The 18,683-nt window shown below is 70.1% G+C and overlaps 2 protein-coding genes across 2 annotated transcripts; both read right to left on the reverse strand.

Moving 5' to 3' along the window:
• Nucleotides 1–1,791: 1,791 nt before the first annotated feature.
• Nucleotides 1,792–9,314, reverse strand: LOC123350379 (olfactomedin-like). Its single transcript, XM_044988932.1, has 5 exons — nt 9,234–9,314; nt 8,770–8,922; nt 7,509–7,721; nt 3,391–3,538; nt 1,792–2,688 (listed from the first exon to the last, which is right to left on the reverse strand). Exons 1-5 carry the CDS (start codon nt 9,297–9,299, stop codon nt 1,895–1,897), a joined length of 1,374 nt encoding a protein of 457 aa, XP_044844867.1. The 5' UTR covers nt 9,300–9,314; the 3' UTR covers nt 1,792–1,894.
• Nucleotides 9,315–14,748: 5,434 nt separating this feature from the next.
• Nucleotides 14,749–18,120, reverse strand: LOC123350620 (tyrosine-protein kinase receptor UFO-like). Its single transcript, XM_044989282.1, has 4 exons — nt 18,010–18,120; nt 17,232–17,391; nt 16,538–16,674; nt 14,749–15,278 (listed from the first exon to the last, which is right to left on the reverse strand). The coding sequence occupies exons 1-4, from the start codon at nt 18,087–18,089 to the stop codon at nt 14,921–14,923; spliced, it is 735 nt and encodes a 244-aa protein (XP_044845217.1). The 5' UTR covers nt 18,090–18,120; the 3' UTR covers nt 14,749–14,920.
• Nucleotides 18,121–18,683: the final 563 nt, after the last annotated feature.

The following is an 18,683-nucleotide window of genomic DNA, read 5'->3' on the forward strand; positions in this document are numbered from 1 at the left end:
GAGCCTGAGAGGGAGGGTGTGAGCTTGTCTGCCATTGGCTGACCCCGGGGGATATTTTGTTTGTTTGTAGAAGGGATTATTTTATTAGTGCATTTCCCATTGGCTAAACCCAGGATGGGCGTGTTGCAGGTGCATTGCCCATTGGCTGGGCCCCAGGGAGGGGGATTGTAGGTTCATTTCCCATTGGCTGAGCCCGGGGGTGGTGGTATTTATTGTTAGTGCATTTCCCATTGGCCGAGCCCTGGGGGATTTGTTGTTGGTGCATTTCCCATTGGCTGAGCCCTGGGGGATTTGTTGTTGGTGCATTTCCCATTGGCCGAGCCCCGGGGGGAATTTATTGTTAGTGCGTTTCCCATTGGCCGAGCCCCGGGGGGATTTATTCTTAGTGCATTTCCCATTGGCCGAGCCCTGGGGGATTTATTCTTAGTGCATTTCCCATTGGCCGAGCCCTGGGGGATTTATTCTTAGTGCATTTCCCATTGGCCGAGCCCTGGGGGATTTATTGTTAGTGCCGAGCCAGGGTGTGTTTGGTTTGCTCCGGCAATGCAGCCCTGCACGACTCACCGCGCCGCCTGGCCCAGTGGCAGGACGGCCAGTGGCTTTAACCCAACCCGGCCCCCACGCTGGGCAGGCGAGGGGCACTGGCCTGCGCCGTGCGCGAGACGCAGGGACCATCCCTCCCCGGCCCTGGGCGCGGCGCTCGGTTACTGCTCTGAGTGACACCACAAACGGGGGCTGCGGTCACATGATCACGTTTATTCGCTACCGGGAAGTTCTAGGCAAAATCAGGCTCCGGTGGGGCCTCAGAAAACGCAAGAGAAGCGGAATCGCTAACCCCCAATCCCGGGAGCCCAACTGGTCCTGGCTGTAACGCCAGTGAGGCAATGGGATGAATGGAAACCCAAGAGAACAATGACCCGGAAACCCCAAAGGTCTGATTGTCCGTTCTGGTCCCTTTGCCCCAATCCAGCCGTGGGCAGGGGACTTAGGGTAAAGGGGGATCGGGAGCCGAGATCGCAGCCCCACCCGCGCTTGTATTGCATGGGGGGGGGGGGCAGAAACCCGATCGGGGCAGGAGGCAGAGTCCGGGAGCCGGGAGGGGGAATCTCCCTCGGCCCTTGAGCAAACTTAGCTCTAGCCAAGAGGTTTAAGAGAAAAAAAAATCACATGGGTTGGTTCTAGTGATGCAGCTGGAGGTGGGAGAGGAGGAAGCCGGGCAGTGGCTGGGGAAGAGGGCAGGAAGGAGTGGAAGGATCCGGGGAGCAAGGGGCAGGGAAGGGGGGGAAGGAGGTGGGGGGGAAAGGGAAGGGGGGGATGGGAGCTTGCGGGCGAATGAAAGGGGGGAAAGGAGGCGGGAAGGGGATGGAGGAACGGAGAAGGCTGGGCCGGAGGGGGATGGAGGAACGGAGAAGGCTGAGCTGGAAGAGGATGGCGGAACGGAGGAGGCGGAGGGGGATGGAGGAACGGAGAAGGCTGGGCCGGAGGGGGATGGAGGACCGGAGAAGGCTGAGCTGGAAGAGGATGGCGGAACGGAGGAGGCGGAGGGGGATGGAGGAACGGAGAAGGCTGGGCCGGAGGGGGATGGAGGAACGGAGAAGGCTGAGCTGGAAGAGGATGGCGGAACGGAGGAGGCGGAGGGGGATGGCGGAACGGAGGAGGTGGGAAGTGGATGGAGGAACGGAGAAGGCAGAATGGGGATGGAGGAACGGAGGAGGCTGGGCCGGAGGGGGATGGAGGAACGGAGAAGGCTGAGCTGGAAGAGGATGGCGGAACGGAGGAGGCGGGAAGGGGATGGAGGAACGGAGGAGGCGGAGGGGGATGGAGGAACGGAGGAGGCTGGGCTGGAGGAGGCGGGAGGCCGGCCCGCGCCGGGAGCTGGCCGTGCGGCCGGGCACTAGGGCCGGAAGAGGACGTCGTAGCGAAGCTGGTAGCCATCGCTGAAGACGTAGAGCTTGTGGTCAGTGGGGTTGTAGCTCAGCGACCGCACGACGTCCGTCACCTTGTCCAGCGGCAGGCTGAGGCGGCTCTCCCGGCCGGTGCGGGTGTCGTAGGCGTAGAAGATCTCCTCGCGGCGGGTGCTGACCGCCCGGGTGGCGTACAGCACCCCGCACACCATGAAGGCGTTGGTGGCCGCCGGCTTGTACTGGGAGGTCTGCCAGGTCTTCTCCAGGGCCAGCGAGCCGGGGCTGAGGCGGCCGATGACGATGTCGCCCTCGCTGCGCTCGGTGGCGTAGAGCACCCAGAGCCCGCGCTCGTCGGCGGCCAGGTCGAGGCCCTGCCAGCTGGTGCCCGCGTAGGAGAAGCGGTTGTTGAAGGTGGCGTTGGGCACCGCCTTGCGGTCGACGGCCCCACTCTCCAGGTCCAGGCGGCAGAGCTCCCGCGCATTGTAGCAGTTGTAGTAGAAGGAGCCGTTGTAGAGCGCCGGCCCGGCCCCCTGCCCGAAGCCCGTGATCAGCTGGTCCGTGGGGTTCCGGGCCAGCAGCAGGTCCTGGTAGGAGCCGTAGAGACGCACCGAGTCCAGCCGCCGGCCGTCCAGGTTCAGGGGGGCCACCCAGTAGCGCTCCTTCCGCCCGGCGCGCAGGGCCGACTCCTTGCCCCAGGCCCCGGCCTTGTAGCTCGCGCCCTGCCAGTTCAGCTGCACCACCGTGGGCTTGCCGATGCGCCAGATCCCCTGGTGGTCGCACGTGCCTGGGGGGATGGGGAGTCACAAGGGTTAGATAGGGGGGTCCAGTGGTGAGAGTGGGGCGGGGAGCCAGGACTCCTGGGTTCTCTCCCAGCTCTGGGAGGGGAGTGGGGGCTGGTGGGTCAGAGCAGGGGGGCCTGGGAGCCAGGACTCCTGGGTTCTCTCCCCGGCTCTGGGAGGGGAGTGGGGGCTGGTGGGTTAGAGCAGGGGGGCCTGGGAGCCAGGACTCCTGGGTTCTCTCCCAGCCCTGGGAGGGGAGTGGGGTCTAGTGGTTGGAGCTGGGAGCCAGGACTCCTGGGTTCTCTGCCGGCTCTGACAGGAGTGGGATTCAGGCCAACCAGTGGGTGAAACGATTCAGAGGAAACCAGCCTCCCCTGCTGGCCCCTGAGCCGTGTCTGAAAGCCCTGGATTTGCTGACACTCTCCCTGCCTCCCTTCATCTCCATCCTCCTCGGCCTCCTCTTTCCGTCTGGCCCGCAGCCCCTCAGCGTCTGAGCCCCTCACAGCTCCCCCGGGGGGGCAGCCAGGGCTGCTAGCCCCACTCCTCAGACGGGACCCCGAGGCACAGAGCGACGCGGTGATGTGTAGGTCACACAGGGGCTCTGGGGCAGCGCCGGGGCCCAAGCCAAGAGCCCGAACCATGGGGCTGTGCCCCCTCGAGGGGCCCCGGAACCCCCAGCCCAGCGAGCGCCCCTGGGAGGGACTCACCCATCGGCGGCTGCCGTCCCAGCAGGGGCTTGTCCTTCTGACACTCCGCCAAGCGCTGCCGGAGCGCGGTCAGCTCCCGCCTCATGGCCACCACGTGGTGCTTGTCGTAGGACTCCAGGGCGCTCACGGTGACCGACATGTTCTGGAGCTGCAAGGAACAGGGCAAGCGTCAGCCCTTCCCCACGGGGCCTGGGCGCCCCGCTCCGGCGGAAGCAGGGCTCCAGGCACCCCCTCGCTGGATCCCCCCGGTGCCCAGCCTCCCGCCCTGCCCGGTGCCCCCTTAGCCAGCCAGCTCCGTCGGACGCCCCCGCCCCAGAGCAGCGGCTCTGACAGCGGCGAGCTCGGAGCAGTTTTCCACCCAGCCAAATGTCACCAAAAATGTCCTGTCCCCGGCCGGCCCCCTCGCTTAGCCAGTAACTCCAGGTCACGCTCCAGGACACGCTCCAGATAGTCGCCCTCCGGCGCCTCGTGGCCACGTCCCCCCGAACTCTGAAGCAGGGGGGACAGGGAAACCCAGCCTGGAGAATAGCTGGGAAGGCGTCTAGTGGCCCCAGCCCGTGGCCCAAATCCCCACAAGAGCTGGGGGGGAAATTGGGTCCCAAACTTTTTTCTAGGGAAAAAAATGCAGATTTGGCAAAACGCCAAAACATTTCGTGAATTTGCATCAGTTTCGCCAAATTGTTTCAGCTGGAAACCCCGCCCCCCCCCCGACCCCGAAACAATTCCGAGCCGCCCAGCCTGGGTCGTGTTTGGGGGTTTCAACGGGCCTCTCTGTTGAGAACCAGCCTTCGCTCTAACTTACCCCGCGCCCCACGGCAAAGGGTTAAAAAGGCCCCAAAACGAAACGAAAGGGGAACAAGCAAAACGTTTCGTTCAGCCCCAAATAACTCCCCCCCCCCCGCACAAGTTTTCGATGCACCAAACAGCACAAAACGATTTGTTTTCGGTTCGACGCAAAACGACTGTTCTTCAGAGAACCCAAATATCCGGTATTTGCACAGCTCGGCCCTGGTGCCGGCCCCGGTGCTGTGCTGGCCGGCGTCCCCGCCTGGCCAGGCGCTCCCAGGACCGTCCCATTTCGGAGGTGGCTGTCCCGGGACATGTGTCCGGGTGCTCAGCCCACGCTGGCCGCTGTGCCGGGCGATCCCCGCGGGGGTCGCACGCGTGTTTGAGCGCGTCCCGCCCGAGGCTCGGAAATGAACTCGGCCAGCGAGACCACGGAGGATGGTGAAATAGGAACGTTTTTATTGCAGTTTGTTTCTTTGGCCGCGGCTAACGGGACGCTGGGACGGCGCCAGGGGACATGCAGGCAGCGGGGGGATGGGGGCAGAGCATGGGCACTTTCACGGGGAGGCCGCCTTGGGGCTGCGTTTCTCCCTGGCGGAAGGGGGCCAGGCCCCGGCTGGGTGTAGCCCACGACAGGGTCGTCCAGCGCTGGGACTCCTGGGGGAGTTCGGGATTTCAGTGGCAGCTGGACCCTGGCGGTGGGGTCACGTTTCCCTGCTGCAGCCAGGCCCGGGAACGACTTCGCGGCCGCCTGGGAGTCGCCAGAGCCCGCCAAGCCTTGGGGTGTGGCCAAAACTATGCCACGCCCCCCGGGGGGGCGGGACAAAGGGAGAGGCAACTGTCAATCACTGGCACCGATTAACCCTTCCTGGATTTCCAGGGCCGGGTGCCACACGGGGAGAGCGGGTGGCGGGAAGCTCAGCTCCACTTGACGAGCTCGGCAGCAGATTCGGGGGGCGTCCGAGCCCGTGGGCAGGTGGCCGATGGCCTCCAGGGGGGCGAGGATCCCCGTCCCCCTGTGCCAGCCTCACCCTTCCGCCCCGGGGCCCGGCCGGCTGGCGGCTCACTGCGGCTTCCAGCAGGCGAAGGACCTCTTGTGAGACCTCCTGTCCCAGCGCCGGGGGGCCAGGATGACGTAGTCCTCCCTGGGCTCGCCCCGCCACTGGGGGGCGGCCAGGAGCTCGCAGGCCCGGGCCCGCTGGGTCCGGCGCAGCAGGTAGATGAGGGGGCAGTTCCAGCGCCGGTCGATGAGGGACTTGCCCCGGACATTGACGAAGGGCAGGACGTAGTTGGTGGGGCGGCAGAAAGTCACAAAGAGCTGAAAGACCAAGACACGGGGCGGGAGTCAAGGGCGCCCGGGGCGAGGGGGCTGCAGGGCGCAGGGTTTGCCGGCGTCAGGCTGGAGCCGTCTGCGGGGAGGGGGCAGAGCAGCGCAGGCCCCCCCGGGCCATGGAGGAGGCTGTCGAGAGGGCGGGAATCCTGCCGGGTCCCAGCGGGGCCCTGCCCTCGGGCCGCCAGGCTCCGGCCAACGGCCCCGCCAGCACGTTTCTCGTTCTCGGTAGCAGCAGGACGGTGTGCGGCCCGTCCCTGGAGAAACAGGAGTTCTCCTCCCGACAGCCACGGAGCGAACTCGGCCCGGCCCGGCCCCGGCCGAGCCTCCCACCGCGCACCAGCACCAGAGACTCGCCCCAAAGGGGACAGGGGCCTAGAAACGGGGCCTCCGCAGAGGGGGCTGCCCAGCCGGCAAGGCAGGATCGTCAGCCAGGCTCTTTGAACATGGACCTGACCCCGATGAGGAATGAATCGGGTACGCGGAGGTTAACCCTTTGGTGTAACTTTGCCTGTCAGTGGGGGGGGGTGGAGGGGGGGAATTACATTTCTAGCCCTGGCGCTTGCGAGGAAAAGCTTGAAAATGTGACTTGAGCAGAACCAACGGAGCAACACTGCCTGGGTCTGCAGGGAGCCTGAGCCCGTCGCTGGGTGGGGGGAGCTGCCCCGAGTGTGAGTGACGCTGCCTGGGTCTGCAGGGAGCCTGAGCCCGTCGCTGGGTGCGGGGAGCTGCCCCGAGTGTGAGTGACGCTGCCTGGGTCTGCAGGGAGCCTGAGCCCGTCGCTGGGTGGGGGGAGCTGCCCCGACTGTGAGTGACGCTGCCTGGGTCTGCAGGGAGCCTGAGCCCGTCGCTGGGTGGGGGGAGCTGCCCTGAGTGTGAGTGACGCTGCCTGGGTCTGCAGGGAGCCTGAGCCCGTCGCTGGGAGCAGGGGGAGCTGCCCTGAGTGTGAGTGATGCTGCCTGGGTCTGCAGGGAGCCTGAGCCCGTCGCTGGGTGGGGGGAGCTGCCCTGAGTGTGAGTGATGCTGCCTGGGTCTGCAGGGAGCCTGCGCCCGTCGCTGGGTGGGGGGAGCTGCCCCGAGTGTGAGTGACGCTGCCTGGGTCTGCAGGGAGCCTGAGCCCGTCGCTGGGTGGGGGGAGCTGCCCCGAGTGTGAGTGACGCTGCCTGGGTCTGCAGGGAGCCTGAGCCCGTCGCTGGGTGGGGGGAGCTGCCCCAAGTGTGAGTGACGCAGCGACGCTGCCTGGGTCTGCAGGGAGCCTGAGCCCGTCGCTGGGAGCAGGGGGAGCTGCCCCGAGTGCGAGTGACGCTGTCTGGGTCTGCAGGGAGCCTGAGCCCGTCGCTGGGTGGGGGGAGCTGCCCCGAGTGTGAGTGACGCAGCGACGCTGCCTGGGTCTGCCGAGAGCCTGAGCCCGTCGCTGGGAGCAGGTGTTGACCCGTGTGTGTGCAGGCGACCGCATGGCTCTGGTGGGGCTCCACACATGGGGGGAGAGGCCGGGGCTGAGTTCTCCCTGCTGCGGGCGGGACCCAACCCCCGCTGCAGCCCGGGAAGGCCGGCCTGGCAGTGGGCCCCGGGCCAGCCCCCAGGAGGGTGGGGTCGGTGTTGAGGGCACTTCATGGCATCAGTCCCACCCTGACAGGGGCTGCTCCGGCGTGGGACCCTCCTCTGGGGCGGGGCTTACCTGGATCATCCCCTGGGCGTGGCCTGTGTCGGGAAAGGAAGCGATTGGCCGCAGAAGAGGAGTGAGAAAGTGACACGCACCCTTCCCAGCTTGCAATTGGCTGGTTCTTCCTGCCACCCCACGCTGCGGGGAATCCCTCCCCCCCAACACGAGGGCCAGCCGGGGGTCTGAGCGCGGGTGGGAATCAGGGGTCGCCCCGAACGCCCCCACAGTCCGTCTCTCGCCCCCGGGCCAGCCTGTGTCTGATCCACACGGGATCTGAGCCCAGCCCTGCCAGGGGGGCCCGGGCCCTTCCTGCCAGACCCCGGCCCGCGAGACGCTCACCTCCCGGTGCACCACCTCCACCGTGGTGTCGCTCCCGTTGAGGGAGGAGCGGAGGTGGCCCACGAAGGACTCCATCTCGCCGATCTCCTTCCGCAGCTCCTGGAAGTCCAGCTCGGTGGGGGTCAGGTCGCCCGCCTCCAGCAGCTGCAGCCGGCGGCTGGCGTTCTGCAGCTTGGCCTCGTACCACGCCAGGCGCTGCCCGTATTCCTGGAGCTGCCGGGGGGAGGGTGTCAGACCTCATCCGGTGTAAATCCACATTACTCCCCTGGGTCAGAACCAGCCCTGACCCCACTGCAGTCGGGGGTGACTCCGGATTAACACTGGAGCAGCTGAGATCAGAACCCAGCCCCGACCCCACTGCAGTCGGGGGTGACTCCGGATTAACACTGGAGCAGCTGAGATCAGAACCCAGCCCTGATCCTACTGCAGTCGGGGGTGACTCTGGATTCACCCCCGTGTTACTCCCTGGGGGAGGCTGGATGTGGGGGGAGCTCCCCGCCCGTCTCGGTCACACCCACCAGCTGGGCAGCAGAAATCTGTTCCCCTGAACACTTCACAGTCTGGGGAACCAAGAAACAGAGGCCAGATTCCCCTCGAGCCAGGACAGAGTCAGAGGCGAGATCCCCGGGGAGGGAGTTCGGGGGAAAGGTTCCCTTCCGCGCCTGGGTCAGTTTCACTAACGACATTGACGAGAACCGTCCAGCGGCCTCCGCCCAGCGCCGGAACAGGGGGCGCCCGGAGCTGGGGGGGCAGGGCTGAGACGGACAGGGGCGGGGGGGGGGGGTCTCGCTCCGGTGGGCTGAGTCTGGGCCCCGGCGAGTCCCGGGACGACGTCGTTCGTTGTTCCCTTGGGCTTGGCCTTGGCACTGAGACGCTGGGAGCCCGGAGCCCTGGGGAGGGGGGAGAGCGGGGGCAGGGGACGCTTGTTTGGCGAGTGATTCGCTAGTGGCAAGAAATGGGCTAAAATTGGCCCTCGGCGGCCAGGGCCGGGGGCGCCCCCCCCCCCGACGGTGCCGAGAGCCAGGCCAGCAGAGGGCAGCTGTGCCACACGCAGCCCAGGCCTTGCACCAGGGCTGAGTGCCCCGAGAACGGCTGCTCCGGGGCGGCTCTGTCGGCCCCAACCCTTGCGTAGCCTGCCCTGACCAGCCCCAGCCCCGGGGCCGACGCTGCCCTGGCCCGGGGGGAAGGAATTCGCCCGAGCTCACGCAGAGCCGGGGCCCCTGACCCCTCGGTTCTCCCCCCGTCCCCTCCCCAGCCTCACCTTCTCCATCTCCCGCTGCACACGCAGGGTCAGGTTGCGGGCGGACGTCTCCAGCAGCTCGATCCGCCGCAGGGGGAAGGTGTCGTCGGGCAGGATGACGGTGCAGACGCAGTGACCGCTGGCGTCCATCACGCTGCTCAGATTCTGCACGGCCTGGAAGGGGGAGCGGGGAGCAGGCGGGACCCGTTACCCAAGCGTCACGTCTCATGTCCCCTCCCCGAAGCACCACGGGAATGCAGCCACTTCTGGGGAGGAGCGCGTCAGAGGGTGCAGCGGCCGGGGCAGAGGGGATCGGGGCGGGCGGAGGGGAAACCCAGGGGACATTTCATGGGCACGCAGCACGGCCAGGCCTGGAATCGCCAGTCGCCCCGGCAGGATTTCACCCATGTCCAAGGCAGGCAGGTGATTTCAGCCTCCGGGCCGCCCTGGCCCTGGCAAAGCAGCGCGTGGGCCAAGATACTCACGGAGGCGGCCGTCCAGCGCAGGAGCGGGCAGCCCGCCAGGAACAGGGCGAGTACGATGGTGGCCATGGCCCGTCTGTGCCAGCCCCCCGCGCCCCCAGGGGCTTTATAGCGGCAGCGGAAGGTGCCGCAGGCCTGCGCGTGACGGGGGGACGGGCTGACAATCGCCACTCACTAGCCGGGCGACCTGACACTGATCCCTAAATTGGCTGGTGTCAGGTTGATTTGTTCAGCTCGGTGATTGATGGGCCGCTTGTGCCAGCGAGATAGCGGGGCGGGGGATTAACGGGGGAGGGGGTGTCTCATGCCCAAGCAAGAGAGGCCTGAGCCCTGGGGGTGACCTGATGGGAACCGGGGGGGGGCAGGGGGGAGGGGTGCTGCAGGGGGTGCTAAGGAGCCAAGGCTGGAGCGGGCTAGCAGGGGCTGCGGGTCGGGAGTGAGGGGCACTGGCAGGGCTTGGGGGGCAGAGCTGGGCTGGCAGGGGGCTGCGGGTCGGGAGTGAGGGGCACTGGCAGGGCTTGGGGGGCAGAGCTGGGCTGGCAGGGGGCTGCGGGTCGGGAGTGAGGGGCACCGCAGATCTGGGTGCAGGGGGGAACCCAGAGCTGGGGTAGCAGGGGGCTGCGGGTCGGGAGTGAGGCGCACTGAACCCTGAGCTGATGATGGGGAGGGTGATGGGGGGAATTGCTGTAAATCCCATTGTGTAACCAGGCCCTGCAGGAACTTGGCATGTTCTGCCACCCCCCGGCCCGGTATCAGTTTGCGGAACAGCCCCCAGAGCAAAGCGGGAGGATTGTCCTTCTCTGATGGGCCTCCACCCCCCAATTGCAAAATGTCTTAATCCCCCCTGATAAGGGAAGCGTTGGCAGCGAGGCACTGGGGAGCCTTTGTTCTCGGCTGGGCAAACGGAAACCAGCCCCGTCATATCAGGGCTCCAGAGCTGGGGGCTCAGCTCCCTGGGGCAAGACAGGCCACGACTCCCCGGATCTCAGAGCCGGCCCTCAGAGGCACAGGGTTAGCAGGGGGCTGCGGATCGGGAGTGAGGGGCACCGCAGAGGTGGGGGCAGGGCTGGGGTAGCAGGGGCTGCGGGTCGGGAGTGAGGGGCACCGCAGAGGTGGGGGCAGGGCTGGGGTAGCAGGGGCTGCGGGTCGGGAGTGAGGGGCACCGCAGAGGTGGGGGCAGGGCTGGGGTAGCAGGTCGGGAGTGAGGGGCACTGCAGAGGTGGGGGCAGGGCTGGGGTAGCAGGGGCTGCGGGTCGGGAGTGAGGGGCACCGCAGAGGTGAGGGCAGGGCTGGGGTAGCAGGGGCTGCGGGTCAGGAGTGAGGGGCACCGGCAGAGGTGGGGGACACCCCCGGGGGCTACAGGTTGGGAGTGAGGAGCATCACTCCACCGACATCAGAACCACCCCCCTTTGCACCAGCCATGCAAAACATGGCAGAACCGAAGCAGCTGTGCCGAGCCCGTTCCCCGCCCCCACTGCTCTCCTGGGGCAAGGGCAGCGCGTGGCGCAGGGCAGGGCAGGGCAGGGCTGCCAGCACCAGACCCCACAGAGCCCCCAAGGCCCCGGGTGCCCCCTGCCCCTGTGGGCACCTCCCCTCCCAGCAGCTCCCCTCACACCGGCTCTAGGCAGGGCTTGGGGGGCCTGTGTTTTATAGCCCCAGAAGCTCCTCCCACTCCCAGCATGCTTTGCTCAGAGGCTACTCCCAGCCAGCTCCCCCCCAAGACAGACACACTGGGGCCTGCTCAGGCTCCCACACGTTCTCCCTGGGGTCCAGCCCCCCCGTTCCAGGCTGTTTGCCCTGGGGCCCAGCGCTGGACGGGCCCGTTAACCCTCCGGCTGGGGCAGCCCCCATACAGGGACCAGCCTGGCTATGGGTGGCAAGTCAGTGACAGAGCCAGACCCCCCTCCCCCGCTGGGAGAGAACCCCGGAGTCCTGGCTCCAAGCCCCCCCACTCCCCTCCCCCGCTGGGAGAGAACCCCGGAGTCCTGGCTCCCAGCCCCCCGCTCCCCTCCCCCGCTGGGAGAGAACCCCGGAGTCCTGGCTCCCAGCCCCCCCACTCCCCTCCCCCGCTGGGAGAGAACCCCGGAGTCCTGGCTCCCAGCCCCCCGCTCCCCTCCCCCGCTGGGAGAGAACCCCGGAGTCCTGGCTCCCAGCCCCCCGCTGGGAGAGAACCCCAGAGTCCTGGCTCCCAGCCCCCCGCTGGGAGAGAACCCCAGAGTCCTGGCTCCCAGCCCCCCGCTCCCCTCCCCCGCTGGGAGAGAACCCCGGAGTCCTGGCTCCCAGCCCCCTGCTCTCACCGCTAGCCCCCGCTCCCCTCCCACTGCTGGGAGAGAACCCCGGAGTCCTGGCTCCCAGCCCCCCGCTCCCCTCCCCCGCTGGGAGAGAACCCCGGAGTCCTGGCTCCCAGCCCCCCGCTGGGAGAGAACCCCGGAGTCCTGGCTCCCAGCCCCCTGCTCTCACCGCTAGCCCCCGCTCTGAAGCAGAGATGGAAGCCGCTCACCAGCTCGGCTCGGCAGCGTTTATTTATAAGCTCTCGCTCGGCTCGCGCCCTGACAGGGACGCGGGTGCGTTAAAACCGGAGCCGCCGTTCCATGTACAGCGTATAAACAACCTATGTACAGTTCTGTGACCGTCCCGTCGGCGCGTCGCCAGGAACCGGCTCCGCTCGGCAGACGTGCCGCGTCCCTCGCCCGGGCCCTGGCTAGGCCGGGCGTTCAGGTCAGGGCAGCGCTGGGGCTGGCGGTGCAGCGTGGGCATCGTAACAGGCGGGTGCGCAGGCCGGCACACGCGGCATTTGCATCCAGGGGGGGCGAACGAAGGCTGAATTCCCTGCAGCCCCCAAGCTGGGGGCCCCTCGTCTTTCTCCCCGGAGCCGGGCGCCCTGTGGGAGCTGACGGTGGGCGCGGCCCCGGGAAGCTCTTGGCCTGGGTGGGTTTGGGAGCAGGCTGGGGCCCGGTACCTGCCACGTCCGAGCCGTGCCCCCTTTCTGTGGGGAGCCCACGGCACACGCAGACCCGCAGCAGCACAGACGTCCCCCCAGCCGGATGGAGCTCCGTGCCGGCTGCATCCAGTCTGGCCGCTCTCGGGCTGCTCCACGGCCGGAGGGATTCGAACCTGGAGCCGGTCGGCAGCGGCTCAGACTGCCGTGCGCCCGGCCCGACACGGACAATAGTGCAAAAGTGGCTTCGTCTCTAACCCGGGCTCCTGACTCAGCCCCGTGTCCCTGGGCCCGCGCTGGCCCCGCCCAGGGCTTTGGCCACGGCAAAGTGCAGCCCCGGCCCGGCGGCCCTTTGCCTGAGTTCCCCGGTCGGTCTCCTTGTGCTCCTGGTGGGGCCGCATCTGAAGAGCCGCCGGCCGGGTTCAAACCTCCGGAGCGACACAGGCCCGATGCGAGGCCCTGCCCGGCAGAACGGAGCGGAGCCAGGCACCAGACGCTGGCGGCATCCAGGGGGCGGCTCGGTCCCAGGAATCCCCCACACGCAGCGGCTCCGGGCCCTGGGGCGTTGGGAGCCGGCCCCGCCCCGTGACTCTCTTCCCGTAACGCTCCGCCGGCTCTGTCGTACCAGCCCGGCGGGAGTCGGTGGCCAGGTCCCTGGTGGCTCCTGCGAGCTCCCGCTGGGGTGGCCGGTGCCATGGGGCGACCTCGATGTGGCCCCAAGGGCCTGGTCCCGTCCCGGCGAGGGGCAGGGGCCCTGCCCCGCCCTATGGCAGTGAAACAGCTGGAGGGGAAATGGCGGGGCTGGGCCAGGGGTGGGGGGCAGCCGCCCCGACCCGGCCTGGCCGCCCCCTGCTCACCCCGTACGTGCCATGGGGGGCAGCAGGCCTGGGCTCAGCAGGGAGACCGGCCATGTGGCAGAGGGGGCTGGGAGGGAAGGTCTTGCTGGGGGCCTGGCTGCAGGTGGGGAAGGGTGGGAGGGATTCGGGAAGGATGGTTTGGGGGGCCGGGTTCCCCTGTTGGGGGTGGAAGGGGTGGTGGGGACAGGCAATGTGGGGGGAGGAGTTGTTGGGGATTGGAGTTGGGTGGGGGCGCAGGGGCCCAGGATCGGGGGCTCAGACAGGAGATGGGGGGCAGGGGCCCAGGATCGGGGGGTCAGGCAGGAGATGGGGGGCAGGGGCCCAGGATCGGGGGGTCAGACAGGAAATGGGGGCAGGGGACCAGGATCGAGGGGGTCAGACAGGAAATAGGGGCAGGGGCCCAGGATCGGGGGGGTCAGACAGGAGATGGGGGGCAGGGACCCAGGATCGGGGGGGTCAGACAGGAAATGGGGGACAGGGGCCCAGGATCGGGGGGGTCAGACAGGAAATGGGGGGCAGGGGCCCAGGATCAGGGGGGTCAGAGAGGAGATGGGGGGCGGGTCCCAGGATCAGGGGGGTCCGAGAGGAGATGGGGGGCGGGGCCCAGGATCAGGCGGGTCACAGAGGAGATGGGGGGCAGAGGGGGCTCAGACAGGGGAGGGGGGGCGGGGCCCAGGATCGGGGGGGTCAGAGAGGAGATGGGGGGCAGGGACCCAGGATCAGGGGGGTCAGAGAGGAGATGGGGGGCGGGTCCCAGGATCAGGGGTTCAGAGAGGAGATGGGGGGCGGGTCCCAGGATCAGGGGGGTCAGAGAGGAGATGGGGGGTGGGGCCCAGGATCAGGGGGGTCAGAGAGGAGATGGGGGGCGGGGCCCAGGATCAGGCGGGTCAGAGAGGAGATGGGGGGCAGAGGGGGCTCAGACAGGAGATGGGGGGCGGGGCCCAGGATCAGGGGGGTCAGACAGGAGATGGGGGGCAGGGGCCCAGGATCAGGGGGGTCAGACAGGAGATGGGGGGCGGGTCCCAGGATCAGGGGGGTCAGACAGGAGATGGGGGGCAGGGGCCCAGGATCAGGGGGGTCAGAGAGGAGATGGGGGCGGGTCCCAGGATCAGGAGGGTCAGAGAGGAGATGGGGGGCGGGGCCCAGGATCAGGGGGGTCAGAGAGGAGATGGGGGGCGGGGCCCAGGATCAGGCGGGTCAGAGAGGAGATGGGGGGCAGAGGGGGCTCAGAGAGGAGATGGGGGTGGGGCCCAGGATCGGGGGGGGGTCAGAGAGGAGATGGGGGCGGGGCCCAGGATCGGGGGGGTCAGACAGGAGATGGGGGGCGGGGCCCAGGATCGGGGGGGTAAGACAGTAGAGCCGGGCGGGGCCCAGGATCGGCGGGGGGTCAGACAGGAGATGGGGGGCAGGGGCCCAGGATCGGGGGGTCAGAGAGGAGATGGGGGGCGGGGCCCAGGATCGGGGGGGGGGTCAGACAGGAGATGGGGGGCGGGGCCCAGGATCGGGGGGGGGTCAGACAGGAGATGGGGGCGGGGCCCAGGATCGGGGGGTCAGGCAGGAGATGGGGGGCAGGGGCCCAGGATCGGGGGGTCAGAGAGGAGATGGGGGGCGGGGCCCAGGATCCAGCGGGTCACAGAGGAGATGGGGGGCAGAGGGGGCTCAGAGAGGAGATGGGGGGCGGGGCCCAGGATCGGGGGGGGGTCAGAGAGGAGATGGGGGGCGGGGCCCAGGATCGGGGGGGGGTCAGACAGGAGATGGGGGGCGGGGCCCAGGATCGGGGGCTCAGACAGGAGATGGGGGCAGCTGGGAGAGGGGGGGTCTCCGGGCCACCCCAGCAGGCTGCCCAGCCCTGCCAGTGAGACGGGGCTCGGGGCCCCCTGGGGATCAGCCCCCCCTCAGGCCCCCTCCTCGGAGGCGGCGCAGGGCGCGGGGGAGGCGGGGGGGTCACCTGGCCGCCGGCCGCTCTCGGGGGGGGCGGGGCACAGGACGTAGCGTCCCGCCCCCTCGGCCCGGTGCACCTGGGCCGCCACGGCCCCCTTTGGCAGCAGCTGCTCCTTGGCCGGCGGCTCGGGGCCCGGCCCCCCCACGGCGCCCGGCTCTGCCCCCCCGTCCTCCATGTTGACGTAGAGGATCTCGTCGGGGCCCTGGGCGGCCGGGAGGCTCCGCAGCGTCTTGTCCAGCGCCCCGTGCAGCTCCTCGAAGCTGGGGCGCGCCTTGGGGTGCAGGGCCCAGCAGCTGCTCATCAGCTGGTACCTGGGGAGAGGGGCAGCGATCAACGGGGGGCCACCTCTGCCCCACTGCCTACAGGGATGTGGCCCCTCTGGGGCAGGGCTGGATATACGGGGTCCCCTCGCCCGGCGCAGAGCCGCAGTCGCGGGGCACGGGGGGCTGGATCTATGGGGTCCCTTTGCCCGGCGCAGAGCCGCAGTCGCGGGGCACGGGGGGCTGGATCTATGGGGTCCCCTCGCCCGGCGCAGAGCCGCAGTCGGGGACACGGGGGGCTGGATCTATGGGGTCCCCTTGCCCGGCGCAGAGCCGCAGTCGCGGGGCACGGGGGGCAGGATATACGGGGTCCCCTTCCCCGGCGCAGAGCCGCAGACACCTCTGGGGTGGGGCACGGGGGGGGGGCATACGGCAATCCCCTGGCCGGGGCTGAGATGCAGCATGCTGGGAATGCCCGAGGGTGGGCATGGCATGCTGGAGGCAGGACCCTGGGCGGGGGGTCCCCATGGCATGCCGGAAGGTCCTGGAGGTCTGGGAGGGCCCTGGCGGGGGTCCCCGCAGCATGCCGGCAGGTCCTGGAGATCTGGGGGGTCCCTGCGGTGTGCTGGCAGGTCCTGGGGGATTCTGGGGGGTCCACGCGGCATGCCGGCAGGTCCCGGGGCTCTGGGGGGTCCCTGCAGCGTGCTGGCAGGTCCCGGGGGTCTGAGGTTGTTCTCACAGCGTGCCAGCAGGTCCCGAGGGTCTGGGGGGTCCCTGCGGCATTCCGGCAGGTCCCGGGGGTCTGGGGGGCTGCAGGGGGGTCCCCGCGGAGTGCTGGCAGGTCCCGGGGCTCTGGGAGGGTCCCCGTGGTGTGCCGGCAGGGCCTGGGGGTCTGCAGGGGGGTTCCCGCGGCGTGCCGGCGGGTCCCGGGGCTCTGGGGGGCTGCAGGGGGGTCCCCACAGCGTGCTGGGGGGTCTGGGGGGCTGCAGGGGGGTTCCCATGGCGTGCCGGCGGGTCCCGGAGGGTCTGGGGGGCTGCAGGGGGGTTCCCATGGCGTGCCGGCGGGTCCCGGAGGGTCTGGGGGGCTGCAGGGGGGTCCCCGCGGTGTGCTGGCAGGTCCGGGGGGTCTAGGAGGCTGCAGGGGGGTCCCCGCGGCGTGCCGGCAGGTCCCGGGGCTCTGGGGTCTGCAGGGGGGTCCCCACGGCGTGCCGGCGGGTCCCGGGGGAGGCCGGGGGTCTGCAGGGGGGTCCCCGCGGCGTGCCGGCGGGTCCCGGGGGAGGCCGGGGGTCCCGGGGGGCGGGTGCCCTTACAGTCCGTCCAGGCAGTCGAGGGGCTGCTTGAGGCGATGGCCCTGGCGCAGGTAGTCGTAGATCTCGCTGTTCTCCACGCCCGGGTACGGCGTCTGCCCCCGCGTGGCGATCTCCCACATGGTGACCCCGAACGACCACTGCGGGAGGAGAGCGTCAGCGCCGCGTGGGCCGGGCCACGAGGGGGCTGGGGGCAGGAGGGGGCAGTGGCCGCGTTAGGCGGGGTCGGTAGCCGTGTAGGAGGGGTTGTGGCTGTGCCAGGAGGGGCTGGTAGCCAGGCAGGAGGGGTCCATAGCCATGCTGGGAGGGATCGTGGCTGTGCCAGGAGGGGCTGGTAGCTGGGCTGGGAGAGGTCAGTAGCCAGGCAGGAGGGGTCGTGGCTGCGCCAGGCAGGAGAGGTTGTGGCTGCGCCAGGAGGGGCCCGTAGCCGGCAGGAGCGGCCCGTAGCCGGCAGGAGGGGTTGGTAGCCGCGCAGGAGGGGCCCGTAGCTGGCAGGAGGGGCCCGTAGCTGGCAGGAGGGGTTGGTAGCCGCCAGGAGGGGCCCGTAGCCGGCAGGAGGGGCCCGTAGCCGCGCAGGAGGGGCCCGTAGCCGCCAGGAGGGGCCCATAGCCGCGCAGGACGGGCCCGTAGCCGCCAGGAGGGGCCCGTAGCCGCGCAGGAGGGGTCGTAGCCGCGCCCGCCCGCCCGCTGGGCTCACCACGTCGCTCTTGGTGGTGTAGACGCGGTCGGCCAGGCTCTCGATGGCGATCCACTTGACGGGCATCTTGGCGATGCGGCCCTGGCGGTAATAGTCGCCGTTGTAGATCTTCTTGGAGAGGCCGAAGTCGGCCACGCAGACATTCATGTTCTCGTTCAGCCTGCGGCAGCACAGGACCCGGTGAGGGGGGTCCTGGGGGGCTGAGGGAGGAGGGACAGGCCAGGGGGTCGGGAGGGGGGGGTGGTGGCGGCAGGAGGGGGGAATGAGACCCTGGGGGGCAGGGGGAGGAGGGGCAGGCAGGTGGGGGCAGGAGCGGGGAATGGGACCCTGGGGGGCCGGGGGAGGCGGGGGCAGGAGGGGGGGGCTGGGACCCTGGGGGGCCGGGGGAGGCGGGGGGGGCTGGGACCCTGAGGGGGCCGGGGGAGGAAGGGCAGGCTGGTGGCGGCAGGAGGGGGGAATGGGACCCTGGGGGGCCGGGGGAGGCAGGGGCAGGAGGGGGGGGCTGGGACCCTGGGGGGCAGGGGGAGGAGGGGCAGGCAGGTGGGGGCAGGAGGGGGGAATGGGACCCTGGGGGCCGGGGTAGGCGGGGGCAGGAGGGGGGGGCTGGGGGGCAGGGGGAGGAGGGGCAGGCAGGTGGGGGCAGGAGGGGGGAATGGGACCCTGGGGGGCCAGGGGAGGCAGGGGCAGGAGGGGGGGGCTGGGACCCTGAGGGGCAGGGGGAGGAGGAGCCAGCAGCATTGAGCGGGGGGGCGCCGGCTGGGGGGGGCACGTCTCTCACATGCAGTTGCGGGCGGCCAGGTCCCGGTGGATGAAGTTCCGGCTGCTGAGATAGTCCATCCCGCTGGCGATGTCGGCCATGAACCGCACCAGCGTCTGCGTGGGCAGGTACTGGGGGAGAACAGCTGGTCAGTGCCCGGGCCGGGGGCTCTCCCCGAGCTGGGCCCCCGCCGCATCCCCCCACACGGCCCGCGGCGCCTGGGGCCGGGATGGCACCAGGGCTGGGTGGTGGCTGGGGCTGGGGAGATGCCGGGGCCGGGCGGTGGCGGGGCCGGGGCGGCGGCTGGGGCTGGGGAGGCGCCGGGGCCGGGCGGCGGCGGTGGCGGGGCGGCGGCTGGGGCCGGGCGGCGGCGGTGGCGGGGCTGGGGCGGCGGCGGGGCCGGGCGGCGGCTGGGGCCGGGAGGCGGCGGGGCCGGGCGGCGGCGGTGGCGGGGCCGGGACGGCGGCTGGGGCCGGGCGGCGGCGATGGCGAGGCCCGGGGCGGCGGCGGGGCCAGGCGGTGGCGAGGCCGGGGCAGCGGCGGGGCCGGGCGGTGGCTGGGGCCGGGGAGGCGCCAGGGCCGGCGGCGGCGGTGGCGGGGCCGGGCGGTGGCTGGGGCCGGGTGGCGGCGGTGGCGGGGCCGGGGCGGTGGCGAGGCCGGGGCGGCGGCGGGGCCGGGCGGTGGCTGGGGCCGGG

The sequence above is a fragment of the Mauremys mutica genome, chromosome 15 (genome assembly GCF_020497125.1).
Source record: "Mauremys mutica isolate MM-2020 ecotype Southern chromosome 15, ASM2049712v1, whole genome shotgun sequence".
NCBI lineage: Eukaryota > Metazoa > Chordata > Testudines > Geoemydidae > Mauremys > Mauremys mutica.

Bases quoted from the DNA above. Each gene is read 5' to 3' on its own strand.
- LOC123350620 (XM_044989282.1), bottom strand. From the start codon at position 18,089: ATGGCCGACATCGCCAGCGGGATGGACTATCTCAGCAGCCGGAACTTC. The intron at 16,675-17,231 runs GTGAGCCCAGCG...CTCCTCCCGCAG, and splicing joins ACACCACCAAGAGCGACGTG to TGGTCGTTCGGGGTCACCAT. The intron at 15,279-16,537 runs GTAAGGGCACCC...CCCTCTCCCCAG, and splicing joins CTCGACTGCCTGGACGGACT to GTACCAGCTGATGAGCAGCT.
- LOC123350379 (XM_044988932.1), bottom strand. From the start codon at position 9,299: ATGGCCACCATCGTACTCGCCCTGTTCCTGGCGGGCTGCCCGCTCCTG. The intron at 8,923-9,233 runs GTGAGTATCTTG...TCCCCCTTCCAG, and splicing joins TGCGCTGGACGGCCGCCTCC to GCCGTGCAGAATCTGAGCAG. The intron at 2,689-3,390 runs GTGAGTCCCTCC...CCATCCCCCCAG, and splicing joins GGGACGGCAGCCGCCGATGG to GCACGTGCGACCACCAGGGG.